The following is a 15,606-nucleotide window of genomic DNA, read 5'->3' as shown; positions in this document are numbered from 1 at the left end:
CCTTTATTATCCCCCTAAATTATCAATTTAGAACCAAACCTTTTTAAAATCCTTCTATATTTACTTTTCAGCATTCGCCATCTACTAGCGATCTTCTGCATGTTCCAAGAGGGAGGCTTCTCAATATTGCCCTAATGTTGGAAGGGAAATCCAGTCTGATTCCAAGCCAGGAGTGGGGGGAGGGGAAACCTGGAAATAAAATGTAAAACTGGCTATAAGGAAAGAAAGTCTATTTTGTTTTCCAAAACTTCAGTGACAGCAACATGTTTCTGGGGTGGCTGACAAAATGGCTGAGTATCTTTGATGGATTATTACAGGGTTCTAGAGTTTAGGATTTGAGATAGCAATAGCAATAGCAGTAGACTTATATACCGCTTCATAGGGCTTTCAGCCCTCTCTAAGCGGTTTACAGAGAGTCAGCATATTGCCCCCAACAATCTGGGTCCTCATTTTACCCACCTCGGAAGGATGGAAGGCTGAGTCAACCCTGAGCCGGTGAGATTTGAACCGCTGAACTGCTGATCTAGCAGTAGCCTGCAGTGCTGCATTTAACCACTGCGCCACCTTGCTCCAGGGGGTTGTGCAATGTAATGAGCCTTGTGTCTTTTAATATTCCAACGGGGGTGCATTAATTACAATGGTGGGATTCAGCCAGTTCGCACCTATTCGGGAGAACCGGTTGGTAACTTTCTAAGCAGTTCAGAGAACCGATTGTTGGAAGAAATCTCCTTTTGTTTTTTCCCACTTTACAGAGCTAATCTTGTAAGGAAGGCAGGAAGGAAACATTCTGGTGGTGTTTCTAGCCTAATCTTTATTGACCCGCTTACAGAAACTGCCTCTCCGGTTAAACTTTATTACATTGTAACAGCTAAGGCGAAGCGCCCATCGATCTGAGTGACCTTGAGTTGGCCACACCCACCCAGTCACATGACCACCGAGCCCCACCTACCCAGACGGTCATTAGGGCAGAGAACCGGTTCTTAAATTATTTGAATCCCACCACTGGTTAATTATGTCGTAAAGGTCCTCTCCTGCCCTTAGATTTTGAGTTCCGAGCCGAGGTGGCGCAGTGGTTAGAGTGCAGCACTGCAGGCTACTTCAGCTGACTGCAGTTTGGCTGTTCAAATCTCACCGGCTCAAGGTTGACTCAGCCTTCCATCCTTCCGAGGTGGGTAAAATGAGGACCCGGATTGTTGGGGGCAATATGCTGACTCTGTAAACCGCTTAGAGAGGGCTGAAAGCCCTATGAAGCAGTATATAAGTCTAACTGCTATTGCTATTGCTATTAAGTTGGGGAATATAAATTCTTAATCCCATCAACCTCCAGCCTGGCTTTTCTCATACATCTCACGAAATAGCATGAAACTACAGAACAAAAGGGATAAATTGAAGAGAACAAAGCAAGTTAGAACAAGTATTTTAATATTTACTTTGATCTTAAGACAGGTAGCTTTCCAGTTGTAGTTGTGGCCGAGTGGTTAAGGCGATGGACTAGAAATCCATTGGGGTTTCCCCGCGCAGGTTCGAATCCTGCCAACTACGTAATCAGATTTTTCCCCCTCTTCCCTTCCCCTTTATTATCCCCCTAAACTATCAATTTAGAACCAAGCCTTTTTAAAATGCTTCCATATTTACTTTTCAGCATTCGCCATCTACTAGCGATCTTCTGCATGTTCCAGTCCCCTTTTATTCAAGATGGAGGATTCTCAATGTTGCCCTAGTATTGGAAGGGAAAGCCGGGGGGGAGGGGGGACTGGAAATAAAATGTAGACTGACTATAAGGAAAGAAAGTCTATGTTTATTTTGTTTTTCAAAACTTCAGTGACAGCAGCATGTCTCTGGGGTGGCTGACAAAATGGCTGAGTGAGTGGATGGATTTGTACTGGGTTCTGGGGTTTGGGGATTTGAGATGCTCCAAGGGGTTGTACAATGTAGTGAGCCTTGTGTCTTTTACTATTCCGATGAAGGTGGGTTAATTTTGTCATAAAGGTCCTCTCCTGCCCTTAGATTTTGAGTTGGGGAATATAAAGTCATAACCCCATCAACCTCCAGCCTGACTTTTCTCATACATCATACATCTCATGGGGATTTGAGATGCTCCAGGGGTTTTTGCAAAGCAGTGAGCCTTGTGTCTTTTACTATTCCAATGGTGGTGCATTAATCCTATGAGGTCCTAAAGTTCCTGTCCTGTCCTTCTGCATTTATTAGTCACCTTTAATTCAAGATGGAGGCTTTTCAAGATTGCCCTCATATTTAATGCAGGAACAATACATCCTTAAGATGTTTTAACAAGCCATTAATTAGTAATAGGCAAATACTGACCGAATAAAAGCAACCTGTTTAGCAAAGTTTAGCTAAACCTGTGCAGCAACGTTTAAGAAAATCTCATGTCCTCTGTTACCCACCCACCCCTTTATTGGTGTCATTAGGATTGTCCCAAAGTTGCTTTTTTTTTTCTTCAAAAGGAAGATGTTGAAGATTTTTTGCTTTGTTGGAAGAAATGTCCATCTGGGTTCAGTTCCAAGGAGGAGAAAGACACTGGAAGCATGGAAGCTGCTTGGAAAGATGGTTTAATGGTGGACAGGTCCACATGGTTTGAGATTCTGGGCAAAAGAAAAAGCACATGAGTGGGAAAGAGAGAGAGAGGTTTATACCATCTCTTGGACCTGCCTTGGAGCTTCCTGTTCCTGTGTAAGGGCATGTAGTCTGATTGGTTGTCAGACTCCCATGGGGGCACGCAAGGGCAACTTTGTATTGTCTTGAGTCCCATGCTTGGTTGAGCCTTACTGGGTGATGTAATCTCCCCAGGTGCCATGTGGTGAGTTCTATGGCTAGATGGGTAGAGTGCTAATCCTATCACGTCCTGAGGGCAATGTCTTTAGTGTTGTAGATTAGCTGGTCCAGTCTTTGTCTTGTAGATAGGTTGGCACCAAAATATCTGCTGGGGGTGGGCGCAGAGAGCTGAGGTTCTGAGTTTGTCTTTAGAAACATGTTTCTCCTTTAGGGGAAATTATAATACTCTGCCTTTTTAATATTCCCTAGAATATTTCATTTTCCTAGGAGAGGGGTGGGTGCTAACTTCCTACAGCTTCTTCTTCAAGAAGCTTTTTCAGTTCAGTTCCTTATTATTGTAGGAAACACCCCCAAAGAGAATGAAATATTTTGGGAGATATTAAAAGAGGAAGAATTGTATATCTCCCCAAAGGAGAAATGAAGAAACATGCTCTTGGAGGCAGAAAGCAGCCCCCAGTGTTTCTTAATAGCCTCCAGCAGATGCCTGAAGTCTTTAGAGAAGGATATTTTGTGCCTATTAAGAAATCCAGGCCAGCCTATTCATAAACAAAACGCCTTCAGCCCAGCTCCCCCAGAAGGGATTGAAAGTTGAAAAGGCTCATAAAATCTACATTCCCCACCCAGCTCTAAGGACAGGATAGGATCTTTGGGACTGTAGGAAGTTAGCATCCATCCCCGCTCCTAGAAAAATGAAATATTTTAGGAAATATTAGAAAGGCAGAATAATATATTTCCCTGGATGAGAAATGGAGAAACATGTTTTTAGGCAGGAAACTGACTCTTAATAGCGCCCACCATCCTCAATAGCCCACAGCAGATGTCCTTAAAGAGATAGCTAGGTCTATTCATAGGCAAATGCCTTCACCCAAGATCCAACAAAGATAGGATTAGCTCTCTACCCATCTCACTACATAGCACCTAGGAAGATTACATCACCCAGCAAGGCTCAACCAAGCCTGGGACTCAGAACAGCGTACAGAGTTGCCCCTGCATAGCCCCATGGTATTCTGACAACCAATCAGAATACGAGCTCAAATTCAAAAGCCCAGAGGGAGTATAAAACTTAGGAACTCTCACCATCTCCCCCCCCTTTTTTTTTTCTTCACCCAACATCTTCAAGGCATGTGATCCCGTCCACCATTAAAACCATCTTTTTCAAACAGCCACCATGTTTCCAGTGTCTTTCTCCCCACTTGGAACTGAACCCAGAAAGAGAGCCAGAACGATCAACCAATGGAACAGAAGTTGCCTTCGGAAATTGTGGGAGCTTCATCACTGGAAGGTTTCAAGAAGAGGCTGCCATCCGTCAGAAATGATATAGGCTCTCCTGCTTGGAGATAGGGGTTGGACTAGATGATCTACAATGTCCCTTCCACCTCTGTTAATAAACCCGTTCCATTGAGACGTGGCTGGGATTCTAGACCTCGCCTGGTTTTCTAATTCTGACCAATCCCCGACGAATCCCGAACATTCGAACGCGTCTTTTCCCCACCAGCCAATCAGAGGAGAGCGAGCCGGCTATAAAAGAACGACCGCGACAGCTTCCCTCCATTCCAGTTTCCAGCGAATAGCGGCGGCGGAGCGCTTAGAAGGAATGGCTCGCACCAAGCAAACGGCTCGCAAGTCCACCGGCGGGAAGGCGCCCCGCAAGCAGCTGGCCACCAAGGCGGCGCGGAAGAGCGCGCCGGCCACGGGCGGCGTCAAGAAGCCTCACCGCTACCGCCCGGGCACCGTGGCCCTGCGCGAGATCCGACGCTACCAGAAGTCCACCGAGCTGCTCATCCGCAAGCTGCCCTTCCAGCGCCTGGTGCGCGAGATCGCGCAGGATTTCAAGACCGACCTGCGCTTCCAGAGCTCGGCCGTCATGGCCCTGCAGGAGGCCAGCGAGGCTTACCTCGTCGGCCTCTTCGAGGACACCAACCTCTGCGCCATCCACGCCAAGCGCGTCACCATCATGCCCAAGGACATCCAGTTGGCCCGACGCATCCGCGGGGAAAGAGCATAAAGACGCGCGTAGCCTTGCGGGTGGTGTCGAGGGAGCAGACTGGAAAAGTGATCGTGCTTTTAACGGCTCTTTTAAGAGCCCTTCACCGCTTCCAAGGAAGAGCTGGCTTCATTTCTGATTTTCATTTTTTTAAAACAAAAAACTCCATTTAACTCTAATGTTGGTCAAAACTCCATTTTCAGCGAGATTATTACGTTTCCTGCAGCCTTCGTTCTATAGGGATGATCCGAGTCTCTTGGTGGTTTCAATTTGCACTGATGTTTTACGTGCCCCGCTTCTAAAGCCAGATGTAAATAAAATGTTTTTCAGTGTCTTATTTGCAGAGCGACCGATCTCCGTTCTTGCACTCTTTGCTCCCAGATGAATGTCAATTTCTGGTTTTTAAAAATTCGCTGGCTTGAATCAGCGGAGGTGTAAGTAAAATTTACCCGTGCAAAACCATCGCACGTGGTTCATTGCGAAGCTATGTTGAAATACGAGCCTGCAACAGTAACTTCCCAGCAGCGCTACAGTAGCTAGCTACTACCGCTAAGTGACCGGTGCAAGGCTTTTAATCTCTTTAACCTTAATGCACTCCCGGGTTTGACGCTATTTTATCAATACTTGAAAGTTTTTTAAAAAAGGACATCGACGAGGGTGGGATTCGAACCCACGCGTGCAGAGCACAATGGATTAGCAGTCCATCGCCTTAACCACTCGGCCACCTCGTCAGTATCTCAGAAGAGATTCACTAAATTGTTCTGATCCTTAACACATCCGATGCTTTAACTATTTACTAATAGTTACTATATTATTTTTGTCTTTATATTACATAAAGTACTCGTAAGTATTTTGATCGCTGGGAAAAGTTACAGCACCCTGTATAACAAGCAGGTAAAAACTACTGGCTTCACAGTCTATTACATTAGGGAGAATGGAAGTGCTATTTACAGTAATTATGTTTCTTTCATTTGTTGAGTAATTTAAAAACAAGTTAGTTCAGCAAGATTATGAATACGGCTCAGGATTTGTGCGGGTAAACAACTTAAAACCTTGCGGCTGATTGAACTTCCATGAGGTGCTATTGACACAAATTATTAGGTGTTTTTTTTTTTAATGAATTGGGCAGGCCTTGATTTACGACCACAATCGAGTCCAAAATGTATGTTGCTAAGCAAAACATTTAAGTTCATTTTTGCCCCATTGTAGGACTTCTCTTGCCACTGTTGTTAAGTGAATTGTTGCTGTTGTTAAATTAGTCACATGTTTGTTAAGGGAATCTGATTTCCCTGCTGATTTTGCCAGTCGGAAGGTAACAAAAGGAGATTCTACTTTATGGTTGGTCTGAAGTTAACCTTGGAGTTGATCTATGCTCATCTGAGTCCTTGTTCTGACTTCCAGAGAGCATGAAGCAACTCCTGGTCCCGACAAAACCCCCTTTTATTAATTGACTCTGAATTCTGCTCATTCACATCCAGCAAAGTCTTTCAAGGGAGGATTTACGGTCACAGACCTTATCTGGCTTGGAGAGCTGCCAGGATGATATCTGCAAAACTTGGCAAGGAGTCTCGGAGAGTCACGAACCAATGAAGTGAACTAATTGTCTCCTGCAAACTCCACTCCCCTTTTGCTCCTCTTTTATTTCCTCTGGGAGGAGCCATTCATCATCTGGCCTTACTCCCAAATCGACCCCTGTTCTTTAGCTGTTCCCTTCGTCTGGCAACTCTGCACACTGGGAACAGGCTCCAGCTGTTCATCTGCCTCACTGATGTCTGACTCTGAAGGCAGCTGCTAACTGACAGATGGGGAGGGTTTGTGTGTGCATTGCACTATGGGGGGTGCGCACAGGCTTTCAGCACTCAAGGAAAAGATTAGCAATCACTTGGTTTAGGATATTCTGAAAGGCTTTAGTTGGCCTATGTGCCATGCTGCCCCCTTGTGGTTGTAGAAGTCTATTTATTTATTTATTTATTTATTTATTTATTTATTTATTTATTTATTTATTTATTTATTTATTTATTTATTTATTTATTTATTTATTTATTTATTTAGTAGATTTATAGGCCGCCTAATCCCGGGGGACTCCGGGCAGCTTACAAAGCGAAAAGAAGAGTAATTAATAAAAAAAAATAAGGAAAACAATTTAAAACATCACCCATGCACCCAATCTGATTGGGGCTGGACCTCAACAATGAGGTCAACAGCCACAGGCCTGCTGGAATAGCCAGGTTTTAACAGCTTTTCGGAAGGCCATGAGAGTGGGCAAGGTCCGGATCTCTGGGGGTAGTCCATTCCAAAGGGTCAGAACAGCCACAGAGAAGGCCCTCCTCCAGGGAGCCGCCAGCCGACACCGTCTGGCTGACAGCATCTGGAGGAGGCCCACTCTGTGGGATCTCACCGGCCGTTGGGAGGTATGTGGCAGTAGGCGGTCTCGCAGGTATCCTGGACCTAAGCCATGTAGGGCTTTAAAGGTAATAACCAGCACCTTGAATTGCATCCAGTTAGTCCTAAGGAGCAGTCAAAAATGGCTTTCAACTGAGATGGTGGATGGGAGCTTAAGATGTACAGATATGAGGGTCTTTTGACTATAAATAAAGTAATGAGAAGGAAGGGCTCCCTGGAGAAGAGCCTAACACTGAGAAAGATTGAAGGCAAAAGAAAAAGGGGACGACAGAGAATGAGGTGGCTGGATGGAGTCACCGAAGCAGTCAGCATGAGCTTAAATGGACTTCAGAGGATGGTAGAGGACAGGAAGGCCTGGAGGAACGTTGTCCATGGGGTTTCAATGGGTCAGACATGACTTCACAACAGGGGTGGGTTCCTGCCCCTTCTAACCTCTTCTATAGAAGAGGTTCCACAAATCTATAGTGCCGTTTAGAACCGGTTCCAGCCCCTGTCCGTCTGCACATCATCAAGATGAAGAGTGAGAGGAGGAATTCTGGGAGTTGAAGTCCACAAGTCTTAAAGCTGTCAAGTTTGAACACTCCTGGGTTTTTTTTTCCCTAAAGAGTTAGGGGTGCAAGGGTCTTGTAACTTGACAGCTTTAAGACTTGCACACTTCAATGCCAGAGTCCCTGAGCCAACATGACTGAAGGAGGAATTCTGGGAGTTGAAGTCCACAAGTCTTAAAACTGTCAAGTTTGAACACCCCTGGGGTTTTTTTTTTTCCTAAAGGGTGAGGGGTGCGAGGGTCTTGTAACTTGACAGCTTTAAGACTTGCGTGCTTCAAATGCCAGAGTTCCTGAGCCAACATTTTGGTTGCTAAGCAAGAGCGTTGTTAAGTGAGTTTCACCACATTTTACATGTTGGCCATGCCCCCCAGTCACATGGCTGGCAAGCCACTCCTACCCAGTCACATGGCTGGCAAGCCACTCCCACAAAGCAGGCCACACCTACAGAAGAGGTTCTAAAAAAATTTGAAACCCACCACTGCTTCACAATTAAGAACAACAAGGACAGAGGGGGGAAATGTATAATTACTCCTTACAAAAGGAAATTGTGCAGCGGACCCATCAAAATCCATTTTAAAGTCTTATTGTCCTTTCATTCATATCCATATAGCTGCAGTGTATTATCCACAAGTCCTATTATTAAAGCAGTAATGCAGCAGTGTTAATATCTTTTTAATAAATGCACAGAAGGTGTCATACTATTTGTATTTCTGACAATCCTGCCAATTTATGCCATAGATCTTCTTTTCATAAAGGTCTATTTTATAAAGGTTATAAACCTTTTTATAGATCCTTAATAAAATAACCTGTGTTGTTGTTGTTCAAACCCTCCGCGGTTTTGTTGTGAATCTGAAGTTTGAGGGCCTTTTTTGCAAGTTGCAAATAATTTGGGTCATCCTAGACGACAGTAATATATTTTCCACTCCCCTTTTCTGCAACGAGGGGTTAAAATGAACCAGCTTGCACGAGGGCCGGTTAGCTCAGTTGGTTAGAGCGTGGTGCTAATAACGCCAAGGTCGCGGGTTCGATCCCCGTACGGGCCATTCCTTTTTTTTTTTCAAGACTTTTAAAAAAGTATAATAAAATTAACGGCAGGACAATTTCATTTTCGTTTAAAAGATAACAGAGTTAAATTGATTGTCAAAGTCCTTTCCCATCTTTTTTAAACGCCATTGTTCATTGTAGAACTTGCAATCTCTGGAAATGGATTTGTATTTGGGAGAATTTTAAAAAAAATATTGGTGTCAAACATTTTAAAAATAAACGGGGGGAAGGGTTTGGAGCATAAAATTTGAAGTTTTGCAATACCACCGATTTCTAGAAAAAGGCAGATTCCCAATTGAGACACTGAAAAGAAAAATAAAGTATATCTCCATTATTTCAGAAGGCAAGCAACAGAGAACACTTACTACTTCCTTACTTATTTACTTACTTACTGAGGAAACCTCCCGAAATTCCAGTTCCCTTTACAGAGGAAAACTGGAACTGTCAAAACTCCGGAATTGCCTAATAGCTTTTCTAAACTTTTCTAAACTTAAATTTCTAAACTTTGACACGCACACAAACAGAAGCAGTATTGTCATATTATGAGCCGAGTTAAGAAAGTTCCCCCAAGAAATAACAATTTTTTAAAAAAACCTGCTCCAGGTGAGGTTCGAACTCACGACCTCGGCATTGCTTAGTACTGCTGTATAAGTACCGCGCGCTAACCGATTGCGCCACTGGAGCGCGGCGAGGAGCGACCCTGGTAAACCTCGCCCCCCGGATCTCTAGGTTCATCCTAATGCTTTTTTTTGTTTTCCTTAAACTGTTTCGGGATAAAGGCGTTTCGGATACACCTTGCTTATTTTTCTTCTGTTCACTCTTCACTATAATCACTCAACGCTTACGACTCAAAGATCAACGCTTGCCCCCCCCCTTCTATTAACTCAGTGCATGTCACAAACTTTATTTATTTATTGGAATAGAATAGAATAGAATAGGGAAGGGACGAATAGAATGGAAAACAGAATAGAATAGAATAGGAATAGAATAGAATGGGGAGGGGAGGGTATGATAGAATAGAATAGAATAGAATAGAATAGAATAGGGACGAATAGAATGGAAAACAGAATAGAATAGAATAGAATAGAATGGTTAGGGTAGGATATGATAGAATAGAATAGGAATAGGAATAGGAATAGGAATAGGAATAGGAATAGGAATAGGAATAGGAATAGGAATAGGAATAGGAATAGGAATAGGAATAGGAATAGGAATAGGAATAGGAATACAATACAATACAATACAATACAATACAATACAAAAAGAATAGAAGTAGAAATGGGATGGGATGGGTAGGGTGGAACAAAACAGAATAGAATAGAATAGAATAGAATAGGTAGCATAGCATAGCATAGTAGATCATAGCAGATCATAGCATAGCATATGGAAATGGAAAATAAAATAGAATAGAATAGAATACAAAAAGAATAGAAATAGAATTAAGATGGGGAATGGGTAGAGTAGAATAGAATAGGGAAGGGATGAATAGAATGGAAAGCAGAATAGAATAGAATAGGAAAAGGAATAGAATAGAATAGGTAGGGTATGATAGAATAGAATAGAATAGAAGAAAATACAATACAATACAATACAATACAAAAAGAATAGAAGTAGAAATAGGATGGGATGGGATGGGTAGGGTGGAATAGAATGGAATGGAATAGAATAGAATAGGGAAGGGAAGAATAGAATAGCATAGCATATGGAAATGGAAATGGAAAATAGAATAGAATAGAATAAAAAAGAATAGAAATAGAAATAGGATGGGGGGTGGGTAGGGTAGAATAGAATAGGGAAGGGATGAATAGAATGGAAAACAGAATAGAATAGAACAGAATGGAATGGAATGGTTAGGGTGGAGTAGACTTATGACCATTTTTCACACTTTATGACCAATGAGGCATCCCCATTATCATGTTATCAAAATTCAAAATTCAAAAACTTGGCCTCATATTTATGATGGTTGCACCATCCCAGGGTCACATGATTCACTTTGAGGACCTTCTGACGAGCAAAGTCAATGGGGAGGCCACATTCACCTCACAGCCGTGGGAATAACTTAACCGCGGTGATTCACTTAACAACGGTGATAAGATGGCAGATAAGTCCCAATGGCATTGGGTGGGAAAGTGAATTACAACCATTAGGACTGTTTTTCACACTTATAAGCAATGCAGCATTTCCCCATGGTCATGCGATCAAAATTCGGATGTGTGGCAACTGACTCGTATGTATGACGGTTGCGGAGTCCTGTGATCCTCTTTTGTGACCTTCCGACAAGCAAAGTCAATGGGGGAAGTAGACTCCCTTAACAACTGTGTGACTAACTTAACAATTGCAATGATTCACTTAGCAACTGCAAGCAAGGAGGATGATAAAATGGACCAAAATTCACTTAACAAATGTCTCACTTAGCAACATGGATAGTGAGGACAATTGTGGCTGTGAGTTGAGGACTAACCTCTACTTGAACAGGAGCAAAGGTAGCATTCAGCCGGTTCGCACCGGATTGCCTGAACTGCTGGCAGAAATTTTGCCCAGTTCGGAGAACCGGTAGCGATAACTGGCTGGCCATGCCCACGAACCCGTCCCCCTGTCACCAGTTGCTCACCCCGCCCATGTGGTCGCTGCTTGCTTGCGCTGCCTCCTTGCATATTGGCTTTCAAAAAGGTCGGCGGCTGGCCGCAGGCTGCTGAAAACTCCACCAAGCGGACTTGCAAGACAATGGAGAAGAAGATGGCGGAAAACGGCAGCCGCTTTTTCACCACCCGGAGCTTGCCTGGACCACGTTCGGTGGACGTGGCTAAGGGGGGGGGGAATGTGACTGAGTGGGCGTGGGTGATGTCACATTGGCCACGCCCACTCAGTTATATGCCCTGTCCACCTAGCCCCGCCCATCGAACCGGTAGCGAAAATTTTTGAATCCCACCACGGAACCGGAGGAATTGTATTTTCAAGAGTTAAAGCCCACATAAAATAGACTACGAAATAGGAAACACTCTAGCGACAATATTTGTAGTATTCTTGTTTTTTAAGCATTTCTTATTAACCAGAAGAGTGATGAACTCACGGGATGAACAAATCTTTTCCTTTAAACTGTAAGCATTATAATTATGTTTCCATAGTGTAAATTAAGTTTTGTCTCTTTGTCTGTTTGTTTTTCCATTGTCTGTTTCCTTCCCTCTCCTGACAAGCTGTTTGTGTCACATTGATCGTGAGACAAATATGTGATTCTTTCTCCAACATTTCTAATATAATTTATGCAAATTGACACACCTTCCCCTAATAATTGTCGCCTGAATCTTATTCAGCCACCAGTTATGCCAGCGATTGGTTACAGCTATCATTATTCGCAAGTTTAAACAGGATACTTGCAAAGAGAGACAGTTGTGGAAAGGGGGGGATTTGAAAAAAGAAAAAGAAAAGAAAAATCAAAAGAAGGGCTCGTCCGGGATTTGAACCCGGGACCTCTCGCACCCAAAGCGAGAATCATACCCCTAGACCAACGAGCCAGCTGGTGAGGAGTTCTCTCCTTTGACATATAAACTGAACGACGTTGAAGCCAAGGCAGGCGGTGCATAGTTTCAAGTGTCACGTTTCTTAAGAAGGGCGAGCTGAGTCAAAGGGCTTTTTAACCATGATGCTTCAGACAGGAATAAATAAATAAAGTAAAAGGATTTAACTTCCGAGTCTCAACATATTTACCTCCTTCTGATTTTCTTTGCTCCTTGGTTCTCTTATCTGGGAATAATTAGAAAACGTATTGAACATAGAACACGGATAGGACAGGACAGGACATGATAGAAAAGGATAGGCTGGTATAAGAACAGAACAAGAAGAAGAACAGAACAAAACTAGAATTAGAATAGAATGGAACTGAAACTAGAATTAGAATAGAATGGAACTGAAACTAGAATTAGAATAGAATGGAACTGAAACTAGAATAGAATAGAATGGAACTGAAACTAGAATAGAATAGAATGGAACTGAAACTAGAATAGAATAGAATGGAACTGAAACTAGAATAGAATAGAATAGAACAAGAACAAGAACAGAATAGAATTAGAATAGAATGGAACTGAAACTAGAATAGAATAGAATGGAACTGAAACTAGAATAGAATAGAATGGAACTGAAACTAGAATAGAATAGAATAGGACAAGAACAGAATAGAATTAGAATAGAATGGAACTGAAACTAGAATAGAATAGAATGGAACTGAAACTAGAATAGAATAGAATAGAACAAGAACAGAATAGAATTAGAATAGAATGGAACTGAAACTAGAATAGAATAGAATAGAACAAGAACAGAATAGAATTAGAATAGAATGGAACTGAAACTAGAATAGAATAGAATGGAACTGAAACTAGAATAGAATAGAATAGAATAGAATAGAATAGAACAGAACAAGATCAGTCTACATTAAAATGAAATTTCATTTCATATGTCTGTCAAACGGTCACCACCTCCAATATAGACTACCTAAACATGAACAAATAAATTAATTATTACAAAATTATGCATATACCCACATATATTCTATGACACAAAGAAACAACACAGTCTACCTCAGATGCATATATGTGTACATGGCAAGAAAAACAAATCTTGCTAGTTTACCAGACGGATGACATAGGGAATAAAGCTATTACAGAATCAACTTACGACCGTCATGGAGCCCAAAATGTCTGTTGTTAAGCAAGACATTTGCTGTGTGGGATAGTTTTGCCCCATTTTACGACCTTTCTTGCCACCGTTGTTAAGTGAATCTGGTTTACCCATCGACTTCTCTTGTCAGAAGGTCCCAAAAGGGGATCGCATGACCTTTGGGACACAGCAATGGTCATAAATATGAACAAGTTGCCAACCTCTACTGTAAATGTTGATCACAAGTTTATGGGAGGTTGTAAAGGGTCATAGCTGTGGAAAACGGTCATAAGTCACCTTTTTCAGTGTAGTAACTTTCAATGGTCACTGAATGAACTGTTTGGTAAGTCACAGACTACCCGTAATGGGGTTGGAAGGACCTTAGAGGTCTTCCAGTCCATCCTCCATCTTAAGTTTTCATGCCAAGGTCCCCCCACCCTTTTGATGTTCCATATCGTGAAATCTTGTGTATTTGCTATTAGGCAAAACAAGGAATGTGCACTTTTCCTCACTTTTCTGAAAGTTTCCAATTGTAAGTCGGTGATTTAAAAACTAAATCCCATAGGCTTTGTCAAACGTCTTGATACTTCTCATTTACTACTAGAAGCACATCAAAAAAGCACAACAAAGGATGTTCTTTCTGTGCCAACTCAAGAAGCTCAAACGGCGCAAGGAGATGCTGATACAGTTCTACAGAGGAATGATTGAGTCTGTCTTCTGCACCTCTATAACTGTCTGGTTTGGCTCTGCAACCAAACAAGACAGACACGGAGGAGGAAGGGGAAGGAGAGAAGGGAAAGGAGAGGAGGAAGGAAGAAAGGAGAGAAGAAAGAGAAGAAAGAGAAGAAAGGGGGGTAGGAAAGAGGGAGGGAAGGAGGGAGGGAAGCAAGGAGGGAAGGAAGGAGGGAAGGAAGGAGAGAAGGAGAGAAAAAAGGAGGGAAGGAAGGAGGGAAGGAAGGAGGGAGGGAAGGAAGGAGGGAAGGAAGGAGAGAAGAAAGGAGAGAAGAAAGGAGGGAAGGAAGGAGGGAAGGAAGGAGGGAAGGAAGGAGGGAAGGAAGGAGGGAAGGAGAGAAGAAAGGAGGGAAGGAAGGAGGGAATGTAGGAGAGAAGGAAGGGGGAAGGAGGAAAGGAAGGGGGAAAGGAAGGAGAGAAGGAGAGAAGAAAGGAGGGAAGGAAGGAAGGAGGGAAGGAAGGAAGGAGGGAAGGAGAGAAGGAGGGAAGGGGGAAGGAGGGAGGGAAGGAAGGAGGGAAGGAAGGAGAGTAGGAGAGAAGAAACGAGGGAAGGAAAGAGGGAGGGAAGAAGAAGTAGGACCGTTGTAAGATAAGATGGATCTATGGGATGGTAAGAAAGCAATCTTCAAGTACATTGTCAACTGTAGGGAAAAAATTGTTATAAATACATATTATTAATAACAGTTATGAGATCATATAATTGTGAATGTATATATGAAATTGATAAAATAAAAATTAAAAAACAAACAAACAAGACAGACACAGACTTCAAGGGATAATTAGAACTGCAGAAAAAACCAGTTACTGCCAACCTGCCTTCCATTGAGGACCTGTACACTGCACGAGAAAAAGAGGGCTGTGCAAATACTTACAAACCCTTTGCAACCTGGACATCAATTGTTTCAACTCCTACCCTCCAAACGACTCTATAGGGCACTGCAGACCAAGAGAACGAGATACAAAACAGTTTTTCCCCCCGAATGCCATCACTCTGCTAAACAAATAATTCCCACACCACTGTCCAACTATTCACTAAGTCTGCATTACTATTACTATTAGTCTTCTCATCATTCCTATTACCCATCTCCTCCCACTAATGACTGCAGGACTGTAACTTTGTTGCTTGTATCCTTACGATTTATATTGATATTGATTGTTTCCAGATTGCTTATTTCTACCCCATGACTATCATTTAGTGCTGTGTCTTATGATTCTTGATGAATGTATCTTGTCTTTTCGTGCACACTGAGAGCCTATGCACCAAAGACAAATTCCTTTTGTGTCGAATCACACTTGAACAATAAAGAATGCTATTAAGTACCGCTGTTATTACAGTCACTGCAAACATAACGTGTTACTCTTTGCAATTGATTGTCCACTTCCGCAAGGAAATTCGGTAAAGATGGGTGCGGTTAACCTTTAATTGTAGCAAGAGAAAAAGTTAATTGGCAC

At 42.6% G+C, this 15,606-nt stretch overlaps 1 protein-coding gene and 5 non-coding genes across 6 annotated transcripts; 3 read left to right on the top strand and 3 right to left on the bottom strand.

The window, feature by feature from the left end:
• Positions 1–1,460: 1,460 nt before the first annotated feature.
• TRNAS-AGA (transfer RNA serine (anticodon AGA)) lies at positions 1,461–1,542 on the top strand. Its single transcript has one exon. It is a non-coding gene; the product is annotated as a tRNA-Ser (tRNA).
• Positions 1,543–4,387: 2,845 nt separating this feature from the next.
• Positions 4,388–4,798, top strand: LOC148046640 (histone H3). Its single transcript, XM_087712076.1, has one exon. The coding sequence runs from the start codon at positions 4,388–4,390 to the stop codon at positions 4,796–4,798; it is 411 nt and encodes a 136-aa protein (XP_087568202.1).
• A 628-nt stretch (positions 4,799–5,426) lies between these two features.
• TRNAS-GCU (transfer RNA serine (anticodon GCU)) lies at positions 5,427–5,508 on the bottom strand. Its single transcript has one exon. It is a non-coding gene; the product is annotated as a tRNA-Ser (tRNA).
• A 3,189-nt stretch (positions 5,509–8,697) lies between these two features.
• On the top strand, positions 8,698–8,771 carry TRNAI-AAU (transfer RNA isoleucine (anticodon AAU)). Its single transcript has one exon. It is a non-coding gene; the product is annotated as a tRNA-Ile (tRNA).
• Positions 8,772–9,367: 596 nt separating this feature from the next.
• Positions 9,368–9,456, bottom strand: TRNAI-UAU (transfer RNA isoleucine (anticodon UAU)). The gene is given in 2 exon segments: positions 9,368–9,403; positions 9,419–9,456. It is a non-coding gene; the product is annotated as a tRNA-Ile (tRNA).
• Positions 9,457–12,212: 2,756 nt separating this feature from the next.
• TRNAP-UGG (transfer RNA proline (anticodon UGG)) lies at positions 12,213–12,284 on the bottom strand. The gene has a single exon. It is a non-coding gene; the product is annotated as a tRNA-Pro (tRNA).
• Between the last annotated feature and the right edge of the window lie 3,322 nt (positions 12,285–15,606).

Source organism: Thamnophis sirtalis, unplaced genomic scaffold (assembly GCF_051295495.1).
Source record: "Thamnophis sirtalis isolate CommonGarterSnake01/CBP01778 unplaced genomic scaffold, rThaSir2_p1.2 scaffold_4, whole genome shotgun sequence".
Lineage (NCBI taxonomy): Eukaryota > Metazoa > Chordata > Lepidosauria > Squamata > Natricidae > Thamnophis > Thamnophis sirtalis.
The sequence above is the reverse complement of the archived record's forward strand: the minus strand, read 5'-3'. Positions and strand labels throughout refer to the sequence as shown.